Source organism: Coregonus clupeaformis, chromosome 15, assembly GCF_020615455.1.
Source record: "Coregonus clupeaformis isolate EN_2021a chromosome 15, ASM2061545v1, whole genome shotgun sequence".
Taxonomy (NCBI): domain Eukaryota; kingdom Metazoa; phylum Chordata; class Actinopteri; order Salmoniformes; family Salmonidae; genus Coregonus; species Coregonus clupeaformis.
The window spans coordinates 24,832,398-24,851,903 of NC_059206.1; the positions used below are offsets into that span (position 1 = coordinate 24,832,398).

Here is a 19,506-nt window from a genome sequence, read left to right on the forward strand (position 1 = left end):
GATGTCTTCACTATTATTCTACAATGTAGAAAAGGAAAGCTTTACTAGGTGTGTCCAAACTTTTGACTGGTACTGTATATATTTCTATTTGAAAAGATATCCCATTTTACATTTAGGTGTCACAAAAATAATGGACTGTATTTACAACCGTTGTTACATCGTTCTTACAACTGATATACCTGTTTCTGTCTTTCCATTTGTTTTATCACAAGACTAATGGAACAGACTACATTCTGTAAAATAAAGATTTAGAAAACAACTCTGGTCATTACAAACATGAACTTCAGTGCAAAAAATTTAAAGTATTTTTGCATTTATTAGACAATTTGATCACTTACAGTGTGTAGATTGAAGCATACGAGGAATGTCAAAATAATCTTACTTTTTTTCCCCAGTTACCCACCATCTCTCAATATATTCAGTTGCATACATATAAACAGACCAAAATATAAACAATTCAACCAAATATACACACAATAACCTCAACAAAGACAATATGCAGGGAGCAAGATGAAGACAATGCACAATGGAGATGACATGTTTAAAATCGAGAGGATTTTATGGAAGATATAACCAAGAGGTAATAGCAATCTCAAGTTTGCTTGTTGCCACCCTTCACTGGCAGTTTGCATGATTTGAATGATTCCTGTTTTAACTTCACCCATAAGACATCACACCACAGAAAAAGCAGTAAACAAAAAGTTGCATTGGTTTGATCTACATAAATCAAAATAAAATTCCTTTACACATCATTGAACAAAAAGCAGAATAATGGAATGAAACAAAATCCACCCCCCCAAAAACCAAGCAGGTCGTAGGACTGGGTTATATTACATAAACACAATAGTAGATTAACTAGAACAGACACTATCCCTCCATAATGTATGCACTAAAAACACTGTTCTACAAATTCTAATTCTACGGTGGTACAGCCAGGTGTGTTGCTGTTTCTCACAGTGACACGCTCATGCAGAAGGACTATTTGACGAGTTGACGTGGCTCGCTTGGGGTGAATCCCAACTTCCACTTAAGCAAAATGTTCACTTAGTCATGCATTAATGTCAACAGGACACCAACTGACATTATTCGACTCAAGCGGAAGTTAGGATTTGCTCCATAGTGAGCGATAGTGGCTGGGTGCCTTGGCCTAGCCTGACAGGCAGATAGCTGCCTGGGGGGAAACACTGGGGATGACCCATGGTCGACCTCGCCACATTGGGTTTGTGAAGCTGAGTTCCCTGCTGTCAAGCCAGCTTGGGGGGGGTTTAGGCTACAGCACCAATGACATCACTCCCTAGGGTGAGGAAGAGGACCAACCCAGAAGAGGGGGATGAGGTGTGAGGGGACCCCGGTGTCCCCAGAGTATACCTCCTTCAACCAGAGAGGACCAAGGATATCCGAGCAGTCAGGGAAAGACAGAGCTATAGGTCTACCTGATTCAACGAACGAACGCTCGCAGAGCAGTCTCTAGGGACAGTTCTATTGATGTAAGTAACAGTTCTATTGATGTAGCAGTTCTATTGTGTAAGTAACAGTTCTATTGATGTAAGTAAGAGGTCTATTGATGTGAGTAACAGTTCTATTGATGTAAGTAAGAGGTCTATTGATGTGAGTAACAGTTCTATTGATGTAACAGTTCTATTGTGTAAGTAAGAGTTCTATTGATATAAGTAACAGTTCCATTAATGTACAGTAGGTTCCGATACACAGTCTGGAAATGTTGCATGTTCTCCCTGATGATATACAGTGAGGCAGTGGTCAGGATACCTAACTAGCAGTCAACTGCAGTCACGGTCCATAAATGGCTGGGTGGAATTGGATATGTAGTGTTTCTTTTAAAGACAGTCCAAAATACCTATTTTACACACAACGAAGAGGAGCAAGGTAAACACACACACATAGAGAAATATGCAGTACAAATGCATGAATAAACGTTTGTGCATATACCTTTCTATAATGGATATATTAACACGGGATTTGTTCAATGTCCAAAAATATTTTCTTAATATTTCAAAATAAATATGGAATGGTAACAATACATACATTTATATATGTATGATATTAATCTAAATACATTCCTGATATTTTGTCAGTTCTTTCTAAGGGGACTTAAGGTGGAATGAATAGCTTGAGGCCATTTACTTTGTTGTAAACATCCCCTGGATCGGAGTGTAGATAGATAGTAGTGTGTAGTTATGGCTGACTAACACACTTCCACACTCCACTATAGTAAAGTAAACAAGTTCAGTAAGTGCTATGTTCCATTATGAGATATCACTACACACCAAAACCATCCTACATGGTACTCAGCAACATCAAGAAATAGGACCCAAGCAAACTAGTGTAACAGAATGTAAAAGTTACAGGTAACCATGGACATTTTAAAACATGTCTTCAAGAAACACATCAATCGGTTAATGGAAGAACGTTAAATTACATTGGTTATTAGAAAAACTTTAAATGATATTGCACAACTGCCACATAGTAAAAACAACAACACATGCCTTAACAGTACAGCAGCTTGGACAAAATGACATTGTATCTGGGCTTCCCTTGCATTGTGTTTTGCCAGAATGATGGCATCACTCAACAATCAGATCTCTACTACTAAAAGGCATCCATATCGCCACTTTCAGAGTTAAAAGTAAAGCTTTCCAGTGTTAAAGTAAAGCTTTCTTAAGGCATTGACGTCAAAACAAAACGATCAGTGTAATTTGCTGAATTATTTCAGAGAAACTCCCAAAATGTCTTGTTTGGTAAAGACTCACAAAATCATACTGTACCGAGACATAGTTCGAAAATCTGACACCAGACAAACATAAATAGCATTTATATCGCTGCTGAAGCAATGTTCAACATAATTCATAACAATGAATGCACACACACGTCCCCCGACTCCTGAACACTGGTCAGTGTAAAGGAGAACGCTCCCATATAGAAATAGCCACAACTCTGTACTAGGGTCAGTTCTAAAGCCTTTTTCCGAAAGCAGGCCCAATGGGAAAAGACAATGGAATAGCAAAGACATTGTAGTGAATGTACCCAAGTCTATTAGACTGTGGAAACATCATAAAGTAATGGTGGTTGAACATTTGTCCTCTGAGTGTAAACTCAAAACCTGGATATACCAGCTACAGTTTTGCAGTAGTGTTGCTGTATGACGGTAATGTGCAGTAAAAGGGTAAGCAAAACAAACAATGTCAACCACAAATTATCAAAATCAAACCGTAGAGGCACCACAACGTCAGGAAGTGGGAAATAAGAATCACCCAATGAGAATCGCAGTCTTCGATCACTCAGCCAGTCAGTCGACGCATTCTTTCGTCGTCATGGCTACATCCTGACCCTAGAATGCTGAAGCAGAACGTAGTCCTGATTGGAAGCTGGGGGGAGTTCTACATCTCCTCATAGTCTTCGTCTCCGGCGAGGAAAGACTCAAGGTCGTCCACCACACCTCCGGCCTTCTTGGTCGACTTTGACTTATTTTTCTTCTTCTCCTTCTCGTCCCCGCTCCCTGACTCCTCCTTTTTCTTCTGTTTGTGTCGTTTCTTGCTGCTTTTGTCATCCTCCTATAAGGAGCAGACGTGTTCCACAGTTACTATTACCTAAGGGTGACACATCACCTTTCACCTTTCACCTTACCTCTTTACTCTTCTTCTTCTTCTTCTTCTTGTCCTTTGTTGAGGATCTACTTTCTCGGTCTGCAAGACAAGTAAGCAAAATTTAGACAGTTCTGCATTTTTTTACCGATACATATACCCAAACTGTGAAAGTATGAAACACACAGACACACTAGTCCAGAATAGTGATCATGACTCCAATGATTTCCAATGACTTTGCTTCGGAACCTTGCTCACCATCTTGGTCCTCACTGCTCTCCTTGCTCTTGGGCGCCACCTCCTGGAATCCCAGTCCAAACAGGTCCAGGTTGTCGCTCTTGATGGGGAGGACAGAGGGCTTGACCGGCTCCAGGTACTCCAGTACAACCGAAGGCTCCTTGGTAAAGGGGAGACAGGAAGGGAGGGGAGAGAGAGAAAGAAAGAGAGCGCCAGAGTGAGTGAGTAGGGGACAAAGAGAGATGGAAAGACCGAAAGAAGGGGAGAGATTAAGTAGGAGAAAGAGGTTGGCACAATAGATGGGCCTTTTCTATTTCAGATTCAGTCTAATTCAGCATTTCTAAACCCAGTCAAATATACGGGCCCTGAGGACAAGGTTGAGAAAGGTCAATTCTCCTTCTGTTATTCACTGAGTACGGTTACATGCACACAATAATCTGATTGTTGTGGCTAATAAGATTAATATAATAGTTCGATTAAAACGTTTACATGCTTTGCAAGAAGAACAATTTCTCTAATAATCCTGTTTACATGGACACATCTGAAATCAGGCTACCTGATGGCACGCTGATAAATGTCTAAAGTCGACAATCGAAATAAACGTTCTACCACAGCGACCATGTTATTTGTGGTAAGCATATTTGATTCTGAGTTCAGACATAGTTTGTATGTGAAAACTACTTCTAAGACGCATACATTCAGTTGTTCCGAACTCACTTCACTTGCGCAAAAGAGGAAGGCTCGCTCCTCAATGAGGAGATCAAATACACAGCTGATTAAGGTATTCACATGTCCTTATAATTTGAAAAAGATTGCTCAGAAAACTAGGTGTTTTAATCGGCGGATGCTTACTTCGATTTTGACCTTTCACCCATTAAAATAAGTAGAGTAAGGTGTTAACTAATCTGCCTTCAGTCGTGGTCAAACGTTTTAAGAGAATGACACAAGTATTGGTCTTCACAAAGTTTGCTGCTTCAGTATTTTTAGATATTTTTGTTAGATGTTACTATGGTATACTGAAGTATAATTACAAGCATTCCATAAGTGTCAAAGGCTTTTATTGACAATTACATTAAGTTTATGAAAAAGAGTCAATATTTGCAGTGTTGACCCTTCTTTTTCAAGACCTCTGCAATCCGCCCTGGCATGCTGTCAATTAACTTCTGGGCCACATCCTGACTGATGGCAGCCCATTCTTGCATAATCAATGCTTGGAGTTAGTCAGAATTTGTGGGTTTTTGTTTGTCCACCCGCCTCTTGAGGATCGACCACAAGTTCTCAATGGGATTAAGGTATGGGGAGTTTCCTGGCCATGGACCCAAAATGTTGATGTTTTGTTCCCCGAGCCACTTAGTTATCACTTTTGCCTTATGGCAAGGTGCTCCGTCATGCTGGAAAAGGCATTGTTCGTCACCAAACTGTTCTTGGATGGTTGGGAGAAGTTGCTCTCGGAGGATGTGTTGGTACCATTCTTTATTCATGGCTGTGTTCTTAGGCAAAATTGTGAGTGAGCCCACTCCCTTGGCTGAGAACCAACCCCACACATGAATGGTCTCAGGATGCTTTACTGTTGGCATGACACAGCACTGATGGTAGCGCTCACCTTGTCTTCTCCGGACAAGCTTTTTTCCGGATGCCCCAAACAATCGAAAAGGGGATTCATCAGAGAAAATGACTTTACCCCAGTTCTCAGCAGTCCAATCCCTGTACCTTTGGCAGAATATCAGTCTGTCCCTGATGTTTTTCCTGGAGAGAAGTGGCTTCCTCGCTGCCCTTCTTGACACCAGGCCATCCTCCAAAAGTCTTCGCCTCACTGTGCGTGCAGATGCACTCACACATGCCTGCTGCCATTCCTGAGCAAGCTCTGCACTGGTGGTGCCCCGATCCCGCAGCTGAATCAACTTTAGGAGACGGTCCTGGCGCTTGCTGGACTTTCTTGGGCGCCCTGAAGCCTTCTTCACAACAATTGAACCTCTCTCCTTGAAGTTCTTGATGATCCGATAAATGGTTGATTTACAGTGCCTTGCAAAAGTATTCATCCCCCTTGGCGTTTTTCCTATTTTGTTGCATTACAACCTGTAATTTAAATATATTTTTATTTGGACTTCATGCAATGGACATACACAAAATAGTCCAAATTGGTGAAGTGAAATGAAAAAAAGTACTTGTTTCAAAAACTTCTAAAAAATAAATAACGGAAAAATGGTGCATGCATATGTATTCACCCCCTTTGCTATGAAGCCCCTAAATAAGATCTGGTGCAACCAATTACCTTCAGAAGTCACATAATTAGTTAAATAAAGTCCACCTGTGTGCAATCTAAGTGTCACATGATCTCAGTATATATAGACACCTGTTCTGAAAGGCCCCAGAGTCTGCAACACCACTAAGCAAGGGGGCACCACCAAGCAAGCGGCACCATGAAGACCAAGGAGCTCTCCAAACAGGTCAGGGACAAAGTTGTGGAGAAGTACAGATCAGGGTTGGGTTATAAAAAAATATCCGAAACTTTGAACATGCCACGGAGCACCATTAAATTCATTATAAAAAAATTGAAAAAATATGGCGCCAAGACAGGGCAGCCCACCAAAACTCACGAACCAGGTAAGGAGGGCATTAATAAGAGAGGCAATAAAGAGACCAAAGATAACCCTGAAGGAGCTGCAAAGCTCCACAGCGGAGATTGGAGTATCTGTCCATAGGACAACTTTAAGCCGTACAATCCACAGAGCTGGGCTTTACGGAAGAGTGGCCAGAAAAAAGCCATTGCTTCAAGAAAGAAATAAGAAAACACGTTTGGTGTTCGCCAAAAGGCATGTGGGAGACTCCCCAAACATATGGAAGAAGGTACTCTGGTCAGATGAGACTAAAATTGATTTTTTTGGCCATCAAGGAAAACACTATGTCTGGCACAAACCCAACACCTCTCATCATCTCGAGAACACCATCCCCAGAGTGAAGCATGGTGGTGGCAGCATCATGCTGTGGGGATGTTTTTCCATCGGCAGGGACTGGGAAATTGGTCAGAGTTGAAGGAATGATGGATGGCGCTAAATAAAGGGTAATTCTTGAGGGAAACCTGTTTCAGTCTTCCAGAGATTTGAGACTGGGACGGAGGTTCACCTTCCAGCAGGACAATGACCTTAAGCATACTGCTAAAGCAACACTCAAGTGTTTTAAGGGGAAACATTTAAATGTCTTGGAATGGCCTAGTCAAAGCCCAGACCTCAATCCAATTGAGAATCTATGTTATGACTTAAAGATTGCTGTACACCAGCGGAACCAATCCAACTTGAAGGAGCTGGAGCAGTTTTGCCTTGAAGAATGGGCAAAAATCCCAGTGGCTAGATCTGCCAAGCTTATAGAGACATACCCCAAGAGTCTTGCAGCTGTAATTGCTGCAAAAGGTGGCTCTACAAAGTATTGACTTTGGGGTGCCACTTGTTTCACAAGAAAAAATATTTTGAATCTTCAAAGTGGTAAGCATGTTGTGTAAATCAAATGATACAAACCCCCCAAAAATCAATTTTAATTCCAGGTTGTAAGGCAACAAAATAGGAAAAATGCCAAGGGGGGTGAATACTTTCGCAAGCCACTGTAGGTGCAATCTTACTAGCAGCAATATCCTTGCCTGTGAAGCCCTTTTTGTGCAAAGCAATGATAACGGCACGTGTTTCCTTGCAGGTAACCATGGTTAACAGAGGAAGAACAATGATTTCAAGCACCACCATCCTTTTAAAGCTTCCAGTCTGTTATTCTAACTCAATCAGCATGACAAGAGGGATCTCCAGCCTTGTCCTCGTCAACACTCTCACCTGTGTTAATGAGAGAATCACTGACAATGTCAGCTGGTCCTTTTGTGGCAGGGCTGAAATGCAGTGGAAATGTTTCTTTGGGATTAAGCTCATTTTCATGGCAAAGAGGGACTTTGCAATTAATTGCAATTCATCTGATCACTCTTCATAACATTGTGGAGTATATGCAAATTGCCATCATAAAAACAGAGGCAGCAGACTGTGAAAATGTATGTGTTATTCTCAAAACTTTTGACCATGACTGTACTGCTATATTCAGTTTAATATCTAATTATTAGTGTGCATGTAAACGTGCTCTCTGTAGCAATACCAAAACATCTCTACCTACCACTATCACATATATGAGAAAACAGAAGGCCCTGTGTCTGGAAAGTAATGGACACCTTCTTCTACATTTCAAATTGACCCAATAGAAGGGGATGAGAGGACTGAGCAGCAATGTTGAGCAGTCTACTGTAAATGCACCTTCTTTTTCTTGGGCTTCTCAAACTCCTTGTCCTCACAGTCTGGTTCGTCCATGACGAAGGATAGCATCTGATCGGCCACTGGGGCTTCTTGGCCTGAGTGGGAGGATTCATCCCCTCCCTTCTTCTTGCCTGCCCGCATGGACTGCACTGGGGCTGGTGTCGGGTTCAGGAATGAGACAGGCTCAGACGACATCTTTAAGGCGGCTGGTTTCTTGGCTTCTCCGGTCTTGTTTTGAGTCTTCAAAGCATTGGAGGAGGATCTGATCAGAAAGCACAATACAGATCAAAATATTTAAAGATGCATGATAATATCAATAAGTTAACCCTGACCTGTTCACCAGACGTGCTACCTTGCCCTGGACATGCTGTTTCGACACTCTCTCTCCCTCCCTCGCTCTACCGTACCTGCTGTCTCGACCTCTGAATGCTTGGCTATGAAAAATCAACTGACATTTACTCCTGATGTGCTGACCTGTTGCACCCTCTATAACCACTAATTATTATTTGACCCTGCTGGTCATCTATGAACGTTTGAATATCTTGAAGAACAATCTGGCCTTAATGGCCATGTACTCTTATAATCTCCACCCGGCACAGCCAGAAGGGGACTGGCCACCCCTCAGAGCCTGGTTCCTCTCTAGGTTTCTTCAAAGGTTCCTGCCTTTCAAGGGAGTTTTTCCTAACCACAATGCTTCGACATCTTCATTGCTTGCTCTCTACGTTTTGGTGTTCTAGGCTGGGTTTCTGTATAGCACTTTTTGACAACTGCTGATGTAAAAAGGGCTTTATAAATACATTTGATTGATTGAGGTAGGTACCCCTGCTGCGTAGTTATCATTGTTGTTCCAACAGGTTACAATCTCTATCGCCCAATGACTACATCAATCTCTATCACCCAATGACTACATCAATCTCTATCGACCAATGGCTACATCAATCTCTATCGATCAATGGCTACATCAATCTTTATCGCACAATGACAACATCAATCTCTATCGACCAATGACTACGTCAATCTCTATTGCCCAATGACTACATCAATCTCTATCGCCCAATGACTACATCAATCTCTATCGCACAATGACTACATCAATCTCTATCGCACAATGACTACATCAATCTCTATCCACATAGTGTATAATACTAGCATCTTAAGAAAAACCTGAGGTCATGCAATTCCTGTTCTCTTCCCACTCATACCTCCTTCTGTCCGATCCACCGTCCTGGATGACTTTAAGTGCCTTCGTCCCCTCGTCCTCTTCATCGCTGGTCAAGGTGATGCCCATGCTGGGGACGGCGGCTGCCTTGGGCACAGACTTGGGCACAGACTGGCACAGCTCATCTGGGGCAAAATCGTCCTGGAACCCTGACACCATGGGGTTCCCCCCTCGGCCCTCACCGTCACTGTAAAACATGGACAGAGAGAGAAGTGGTAAGTTCTGATGTCCTGATGTAAGAATAACCAACACAATCACACAAACCAGTCAAAACCAGGGCCAGGTCGGGTCAGTCATTTTCAGCGGATTGTGGTATCCCGAGTAGCGCAGCGGTCTAAGGTACTGCATCTCAGTGCTTGAGGCGTCACTACAGACCCCCTGGTTCGATTCCAGGCTGTATCACAACCGGCTGTGATTGGGAGTCCCATAGGGCGGCGCACAATCGGCCCAGCGTCGTCCGGGTTTGGCCGGTGTAAGCCATCATTGTAAATAAGAATTTGTTCTTAACTGACTTGGCTAGTTAAATAAAGGTAAAATTTTAAAAAACATGAAACTACGTGTGGAAAAGTTACGCTATTTGAGCAATATGATTGGCCGTTTTATCAAGCACCACAAAACATTTAAATAAATTACATTTAAAAAACAATCGGTATGCGTTTGAGTAATGATACCCCACTAAGCAACACCTGGTGGAAATGTCCAACCATTTGAAATGTATTTACAAATGCAGGACTTTGAAGCTATTCTTGTTTAGTCTGATGTCGTAACCATTTATTTATTTATTTATTATTAATGTTGTTTGTGACACCTGTAGAATTGTCCTTTTGACCTTCTGTTAGAATTGTGTTAACAAATGTAGCATATGAGCTGGATAACATGTAGACCTTTAACATGGTTAACATCGGTAACGTTGCTAATGTGAGTATTTCATCAGCGCTAGGACAGAAGGTTCAACTATAGGGTCCCCACTACTATTGCTTTGGTACCATTACTTAAATGAACAGTGACTAAATCATGACTTTATTGCATTATCTGTTCATTTAAATTATTATTACATCATCCAGTTATAGCCTACTGGGATGTCATCGAAAAGTCATTACATTAACGATAACTTATTTCACCATTATCTACACACTTACTTCATTATCTGATGCTACGCTCCATTAAAATCTTCACCAGAGTGATAGTTAAAGAAGGCAGCCCTGAAGACTGATTCAGTGAAAGAGAGTTGGTTTTTTATTAGCAATAAGCTATCGTGTGGCTGTGTGTGTGTGTGTGTGTGTGTGTGTGTGTGTGGGGCTCACATCCACTCTCCACTTCTCCTTTTAAGTTAACCTTCTAAGTTCACCATTTTAAGTTTAAAGTACATCAAAGAACTTCAAGCCTCATTTCCCATTTTCCAAAATGGCAGACGGCCCTTGTAGGACAATTCTCTCCTTCAAATTCAAGCTCAAGTTGATTCCCTTCATTATACAACGCAGGAATCTGACAGATTCTTTATCATTAGCTCTCTTCACATTTCTATAATGTAAGACTGTATTAAGGGGCAATCCGCAGTTTAGATGTACATTAACAAAGCGTTTTTCCCGCCACTGTTTCAGTAATAAGCTGAGGGATGGGGCTAGAGAAATGTAAACACTCTCAAATTCATAGACAGAGCTATGCATCCAAGGACTGACCATGCTATCAAAATCATAGTGTCAACCATGTTTTGAAGCTATACAGTGTTTGTTTACATTTACTTTGTTTACAAACATTGGAGGAAAACAAGCTTATATTTTGGGTTCTGATGGTGTATGAATGTTGAACTAAGGTGATGAGGCATTTATAAGGTAACATTCTTCAAGAATCAATGGGTACATATCATTATTTTATGTAGCAACTGCAGATTGCCCCTTTAAGTCTTATCCAATAAAAGGAAGTGCCTTCTCTCTCCCCCATCCCGCTTTCTCTCTCTCTAGAAAATGAGTGATGAATGACCTGGATTCTGAGCAGAGGAGACCTGACGGAATAAAACCCTCACCTCTCAGCCCTCTCTCCTCCCCTCATCCTCCACCCACCAAGCACATTCAAGGAAAATGTCTCAATTTTTCTACATAATTTTCATCATCTGCAGCACCACCCCAACATCAACATATGTGAAAAAGGTGCGTTTCTATGTTTCCAATGTCACCATCAACCAATTTGTAGACAATTACTAATAATTGGTTAAAATCACATGATGCAACCATTATCTTCCTCTATCTTTTCTTTACTACAAAACATAGAAACGCGCCATTTTCACATATGTTGATGTTGGGGTGGTGCTAGAGACGATGAAGTTGACATTGAAAATGACCCTTTTAAAAAGAGCTGAAATACAAATACATTCACCTCCACTATATTGAAGAACATATTGACTGTGGGTGTCTGAACTGCACAGCAGCGGTAGATCTTCACTAAACAACGATCATTAGAAACGTGTTCTAGTACACAGGGAGAGTTATGCATGATCTTGTTCCGGTTGCTCTCCAGGTGGAGGGTTGGCCATCCTATCAAAATAGTCTAAATATTGAACAAGTCACTATTTCCACACTTACCTGCATACCTATCCAAAGCCACAAGCCTTGGTCATAGAAGACAATGGAGATGATTGGGGTGTGAGGACCAAGCCTACCTGTCACTGTCCATGTTGGCTGCTTTTCGAGCTTTCTCCTTGGCTTTGGCAGCGGCCCCCTCCTCCAGGAAGCTACGGCCGACGCCCACATCGGGCACAAAGTCATCCACATTCCGCACCTTCTCGCCTGGGCCATCTGAGGAGAGAAGAGTGGGAGAGGAAGGGTGATAATGGGTGGTACGGATACCAGAACTGGCTTCAAACAGTATTTGTTTTCTTTCAAACGCTTGATTGGCATAGTGCTAGTTTGTGATGTGAATGAGAATTCAATGAAAAACCATTGACTTTTACTCTTGCTGCTGTCTCTTTATTTCAAACCTGTCATTTTCAATTACTGCAATAAACAGAAATGGAAATCAAAAAGAGAATCCTCTATCCCGAAGGATTTCACGTCGGTTAATGTGTATGACTGTGGATTCAATCACATTATGCCAAAGAGATCACTTTTGAAATGGCTTCCTACTACCTTTGGTCGGCGTGATTCATTAGGAGGCTGGTTGCTATTTTGAGTTTATAGACATTAACCAGGTTTCCATCCAGTGAAGTACACGACAGGCCAGATGGAAACAGCAAATTTGTCTGTAAACTTTCCAAATGTCGACAAAACAAATTACGCTAGACAAGGTGGGATGTTCTTGTGTCAGTAAAATGAAATTGTGCGAGAAATGGAGGTGGAAACGCTTTTATGCGCAAATATTGATATAATAACCATCATGCCAAAATAAACTTAAGAGTCACGCGATGACATGGTGTGTGGTCCTCCCACTACGACTTGGCAAATGATGCAGTCTATTATGCTACAGATTAAATACATTATGAACCACAGGGTGGTGAAAGTGCACGGTGATGAGCTTGATGCTCCTTTCCAATAGATATCGAGGGTCTTACTCTGGTGACAAGATGTTCAATGCTTGGGTGCCGTTTGACAAAAAAAAAAAAATATCGCTCTTTTGTCCATAACAATCTCATCATGTAGGTAGGCTAGTGCCGCGTTCACATGCTATCGGAGTTATCTGAAGCTCCTAGTTCCCAGTGGGAAATGTCACTTGAATGACCCTCCAAGTCATAATTACAAGTGGGAAACTCAGAGAAAATGTTTTTGCCCGAGTTGTGACGTTTCACCACTGACCTTTTCAACCAAAAGATTTAAACAAATAAATGTTTTATAATTACAACCTTATCAATATGGATAATGTAGCTAGTCTAACCATTTGTCATTGTTAAGCAAGCTAACTAACTTTATTACTAGCAATGTTTGCACGCTTATCAAGCTATCTAAAATCGTACTGGTTGAAGAATTGTTCCGACTTCACAATCATGTCAGACTTACCACTTCCTAGGTCCCAGTTTCCTATTTCCCACGAGCACGTGAAGCCAGCATATACCCGCACTGTATCTGCAAGCTGTTGGCTAAAGCGCACATGCCAATACCAGAGTGGGCACATTCGCTATATAAATGCAACAAATGTTACAAAACCATCAGTAGAGTTGAAAATGCAATGGAAACCAATTTAACTTGTATTTTTTATTCGGTACATGGGAATTTAAAAGTTATTTTTATGTGCACTACGTCATGCACAGCCTTTTATCCGCAACAAGTCAATTTGATGGAAACATCTCTGGCGGGAAAATGCGCAGATTGTTTTTATGCAGATTTTAGAATAGTCACCAATTGGATAGAAACCTAGCTAGTGATGGAAACCTAGCTAGTGATGGAAACCTAGTTAGTGATGGAAACCTAGTTAGTGATGGAAACCTAGCTAGTGATGGAAACCTAGTTAGTGATGGAAACCTAGTTAGTGATGGAAACCTAGCTAGTGATGGAAACCTAGCTAGTGATGGAAACCTAGCTAGTGATGGAAACCTAGCTAGTGATGGAAACCAAGCTAGTGATGGAAACCTAGCTAGTGATGGAAACCTAGCTAGTGATGGAAACCAAGCTAGTGATGGAAACCTAGCTAGTGATGGAAACCTAGCTAGTGATGGAGAGCAGTGAGGACAAAAAAAACATTAAGAAGACATTTTCCTGAACTGGCAATTCAGCCTGAACGTATGTACAGTGAGGGAAAAAAGTATTTGATCTCCTGCTGATTTTGTACGTTTGCCCACTGACAAAGACATGATCAGTCTATAATTTTAATGGTAGGCTTATTTGAACAGTGAGAGACAGAATAACAACAAAAAACTCCAGAAAAACGCATGTCAAAAATGTTATAAATTGATTTGCATTTTAATGAGCGAAATAAGTATTTGACCCCTCTGCAAAACATGACTTAGTACTTAGTACTGCAAAACCCTTGTTGGCAATCACAGAGGTCAGACGTTTCTTGTAGTTGGCCACCAGGGTTGCACACATCTCAGGAGGGATTTTGTCCCACTCCTCTTTGCAGATCTTCTCCAAGTCATTAAGGTTTCGAGGCTGACGTTTGGCAACTCAAACCTTCAGCTCCCTCCACAGATTTTCTATGGGATTAAGGTCTGGAGACTGGCTAGGCCACTCCAGGACCTTAATGTGCTTCCTCTTGAGCCACTCCTTTGTTGCCTTGGCCGTGTGTTTTGGGTCATTGTCATGCTGGAATACCCATTTACGACCCATTTTCAATGCCCTGGCTGAGGGAAGGAGGTTCTCACCCAAGATTTGACGGTACATGGCCCCGTCCATCGTCCCTTTGATACGGTGAAGTTGTCCTGTCCCCTTAGCAGAAAAACACCCCCAAAGCATAATGTTTCCACCTCCATGTTTGATGTTGGGATGGTGCCAGTCTCCCGAGTGGCGCAGTGGTCTAAGGCACTGCATCGCAGTGCTAGCTGTGCCACTAGAGATCCTGGTTCGAATCCAGGCTCTTTCGTAGCCGGACGTGACCGGGAGACCCATGGGGCGGCGCACAATTGGCCCAGCGTCGTCCAAGGTAGGGGAGGGAATGGCCGGCAGGGATGTAGCTCAGTTGGTAGAGCATGGCGTTTGCAAAGCCAGGGTTGTGGGTTCGATTCCCACGGGGGGCCAGTATGAAAAAAAATATATATATAATAATCATGTATGCACTCACTAAATGTAAGTCGCTCTGGATAAGAGCGTCTGCTAAATGACGTAAATGTAAAATGTAATGTGTTCTTGGGGTCATAGGCAGCATTCCTCCTCCTCCAAACACGGCGAGTTGAGTTGATGCCAAAGAGCTTGATTTTGGTCTTATCTGACCACAACACTTTCACCCAGTTCTCCTCTAAATCATTCAGATGTTCATTGGCAAACTTCAGACGGGCCTGTATATGTGCTTTCTTGAGCAGGGGGACCTTGTGGGCACTGCAGGATTTCAGTCCTTCCCGGCGTAGTGTGTTACCAGTTGTTTTCTTGGTGACTATGGTCCAAGCTGCCTTGAGATCATTGACAAGATCCTCCCGTGTAGTTCTAGGCTGATTCCTCACCGTTCTCATGATCATTGCAACTCCACGAGGTGAGATCTTGCATGGAGCCCCAGGCCGAGGGAGATTGACAGTTATTTTGTGTTTCTTCCATTTGCGAATAATCGCACCAACTGTTGTCACCTTCTCACCAAGCTGCTTGGCGATGGTCTTGTAGCCCATTCCAGCCTTGTGTAGGTCTACAATCTTGTCCCTGACATCCTTGGAGAGCTCTTTGGTCTTGGCCATGGTGGAGAGTTTGGAATCTGATTGATTGATTGCTTCTGTGGACAGGTGTCTTTTGTACAGGTAACAAACTGAGATTAGGAGCACTCCCTTTAAGAGTGTGCTCCTAATCTCAGCTCGCTACCTGTATAAAAGACACCTGGGAGACAGAAATCTTTCTGATTGAGAGGGGGTTAAATACTTATTTCCCTCATTAAAATGCAAATAAATTTATAACATTTTTTACATGCGTTTTTCTGGATTTTGTTGTTGTTATTCTGTCTCTCACTGTTCAAATAAACCTACCATTGAATATATAGATTGATCATTTCTTTGTCAGTGGGCAAACGTACAAAATCAGCAGGGGATCAAATACTTTAGATTTTCCCATGATGTCAAGCAAAGAGGCACTGAGTTTGAAGGTAGGCCTTGAGATCCATCCACAGGTACACCTCCAATTGACTCAAATGATGTCAATTAGCCTATCAGAAGCTTCTAAAGCCATGACATCATTTTCTGGAATTTTCCAAGCTGTTTAAAGGCACAGTCAACTTAGTGTATGTAAACTTCTGACCCACTGGAATTGTGATTACTTGTGTCATGCACAAAATTACGTGTCATGCACAAAGTAGATTTCCTAGCCGACTTGCCAAAACTATAGTTCGTTAACAAGACATTTGTGGAGTGGTTGAAAAAAGAGTTTTAATGACTCCAACCTAAGTGTATGTAAACTTCCGACTTCAACTGTACGTCTAAATGCGTCTGACTGACCGTGTGCATATTTTGTTTGTGTGTTTAATGTGTGTCTGTGTGCTGCCAACCATAGCAGGAGGGAGGCAGAGCCAACCATAGCAGGAGGGAGTGCAGAGCCAACCATAGCAGGAGGGGTGCAGAGCCAACCACAGCAGGAGGGAGGCAGAGCCAACCATAGCAGGAGGGAGGCAGAGCCAACCATAGCAGGAGGGAGGCAGAGCCAACCACAGCAGGAGGGAGGCAGAGCCAACCACAGCAGGAGGGAGGCAGAGCCAACCACAGCAGGAGGGGGGCAGAGCCAACCACAGCAGGAGGGGTGCAGAGCCAACCATAGCAGGAGGGGGCAGAGGCAACCACAGCAGGAGGAGGCAGAGCCAACCACAGCAGGAGGGGGGCAGAGCCAACCACAGCAGGAGGGAGGCAGAGCCAACCACAGCAGGAGGGAGGCAGAGCCAACCATAGCAGGAGGAGTGCAGAGGCAACCACAGCAGGAGGGAGGCAGAGCCAACCACAGCAGGAGGGAGGCAGAGCCAACCACAGCAGGAGGGATGCAGAGCCAACCACAGCAGGAGGGAGGCAGAGCCAACCACAGCAGGAGGGAGGCAGAGCCAACCACAGCAGGAGGGGAGGCAGAGCCAACCACAGCAGGAGGGAGGCAGAGCCAACCACAGCAGGAGGGGGGCAGAGCCAACCACAGCAGGAGGGGGGCAGAGGCAACCACAGCAGGAGGAGTGCAGAGGCAACCACAGCAGGAGGGAGGCAGAGGCAACCACAGCAGGAGGGGTGCAGAGCCAACCACAGCAGGAGGGATGCAGAGGCAACCACAGCAGGAGGGGAGGCAGAGGCAACCACAGCAGGAGGGGTGCAGAGCCAACCACAGCAGGAGGGGGGCAGAGGCAACCACAGCAGGAGGGGGCAGAGCCAACCACAGCAGGAGGAGTGCAGAGGCAACCACAGCAGGAGGGAGGCAGAGCCAACCACAGCAGGAGGGATGCAGAGGCAACCACAGCAGGAGGGAGGCAGAGGCAACCACAGCAGGAGGGGTGCAGAGCCAACCACAGCAGGAGGGGTGCAGAGGCAACCACAGCAGGAGGGGGCAGAGCCAACCACAGCAGGAGGAGTGCAGAGGCAACCACAGCAGGAGGGAGGCAGAGCCAACCACAGCAGGAGGAGTGCAGAGCCAACCACAGCAGGAGGGGGCAGAGCCAACCACAGCAGGAGGAGTGCAGAGGCAACCACAGCAGGAGGGGTGCAGAGCCAACCACAGCAGGAGGGGGCAGAGCCAACCACAGCAGGAGGGGAGCAGAGCCAACCACAGCAGGAGGGATGCAGAGCCAACCACAGCAGGAGGGGGGCAGAGCCAACCACAGCAGGAGGGGTGCAGAGCCAACCACAGCAGGAGGGGGGCAGAGGCAACCACAGCAGGAGGAGTGCAGAGGCAACCACAGCAGGAGGGGGCAGAGCCAACCACAGCAGGAGGGGTGCAGAGGCAACCACAGCAGGAGGGGAGCAGAGGCAACCACAGCAGGAGGAGTGCAGAGGCAACCACAGCAGGAGGGGTGCAGAGCCAACCACAGCAGGAGGGGGGCAGAGGCAACCACAGCAGGAGGGGTGCAGAGGCAACCACAGCAGGAGGGGGGCAGAGCCAACCACAGCAGGAGGAGTGCAGAGGCAACCACAGCAGGAGGGGTGCAGAGCCAACCACAGCAGGAGGAGTGCAGAGGCAACCACAGCAGGAGGGAGGCAGAGGCAACCACAGCACGAGGAGTACAGAGCCAACCACAGCAGGAGGGGTGCAGAGCCAACCACAGCAGGAGGGAGGCAGAGGCAACCACAGCAGGAGGAGTGCAGAGCCAACCACAGCAGGAGGAGTACAGAGCCAACCACAGCAGGAGGGTGGCAGAGGCAACCACAGCAGGAGGGTTGCAGAGGCAACCACAGCAGGAGGGAGGCAGAGCAAACCACAGCATGAGGGGGGCAGAGGCAACCACAGCAGGAGGAGTACAGAGCCAACCACAGCAGGAGGAGTACAGAGCCAACCACAGCAGGAGGGGGGCAGAGGCAACCACAGCAGGAGGGGGGCAGAGGCAACCACAGCAGGAGGAGTGCAGAGCCAACCACAGCAGGAGGAGTACAGAGCCAACCACAGCAGGAGGAGTGCAGAGCCAACCACAGCAGGAGGAGTGCAGAGCCAACCACAGCAGGAGGGGGGCAGAGGCAACCACAGCAGGAGGGGTTGCAGAGGCAACCACAGCAGGAGGAGTGCAGAGCCAACCACAGCAGGAGGGGGGCAGAGGCAACCACAGCAGGAGGGTTGCAGAGGCAACCACAGCAGGAGGTTTCCATCACTAGCTAGGTTTCTATCCAATTTCTATATGCACAAAAAGCTTATCTCTCTCAAATGTTTGTGCACAGATTTGTTTACATCCCTGTTAGTGAGCATTTCTCCTTTACCAAGATAATCCATCCACTTGACAGCTGTGGCATATCAACAAGCTGATTAAACAGCATGATCATTAAACAGGTGCACCTTGTGCTGGGGAAAATAAAAGGCCACTAAAATGTGCAGTTTTGTCACAACACAATACCACAGATGTCTCAAGTTGAGGCAGTGTGCAATTGGCATGATGACTGCAGGAATTTCCACCAGAGCTGTTGCCAGAGAATGTAATGTTAATTTCTCTACCATAAGCCGCCTCCAACGTCGTTTTAGAGAATTTAGCAGTACGTCCAACCGGCCTCACAACTGCAGACCACATGAAACCACGCCAGCCCAGGACCTCCACATCCGGCTTCTTCACCTGCGGGATCGTCTGAGACCAGCCACCCGGACAACTGATGAAACTGTCAGAAACCGTCTCAGGGAAGCTCATCTGCGTGCTCGTCGTCCTCACCTGGGTCTTGATCTGACTACAGTTCAGCTTCGTAACCGACTTCAGTGGGCAAATGCTCACCTTCGATGCCTACTGGCATGCTGGAGAAGTGTGCTCTTCACGGATGAATCCCGGTTTCAACTGTACCGGGCAGATGGCAGACAGCATGTATGGCGTCGTGTGGGTGAGCGGTTTGCTGATGTCAACGTTGTGAACAGAGTGCCCCATGATGGCGGTGGGGTTATGGTATGGGCAGGCATAAGCT

General features: G+C 44.8%; 1 protein-coding gene across 2 annotated transcripts in view; it reads right to left on the reverse strand.

The window, feature by feature from the left end:
* Nucleotides 1-296: 296 nt before the first annotated feature.
* Nucleotides 297-19,506, reverse strand: part of LOC121581996 (rab-like protein 6) — a 45,853-nt gene continuing 26,643 nt past the window's right edge. For both annotated transcript variants that reach the window (XM_045225070.1, XM_045225069.1), the window contains exons 11-16: nt 11,992-12,127; nt 9,319-9,522; nt 8,117-8,378; nt 3,858-3,996; nt 3,643-3,701; nt 297-3,569 (exon numbers count right to left, since the gene is read on the reverse strand). In XM_045225070.1, the coding sequence (XP_045081005.1) occupies nt 3,396-3,569; nt 3,643-3,701; nt 3,858-3,996; nt 8,117-8,378; nt 9,319-9,522; nt 11,992-12,127 (974 nt within the window). In that variant the 3' untranslated portion in view covers nt 297-3,395. The remainder of the gene's footprint in view (nt 3,570-3,642; nt 3,702-3,857; nt 3,997-8,116; nt 8,379-9,318; nt 9,523-11,991; nt 12,128-19,506) is intronic.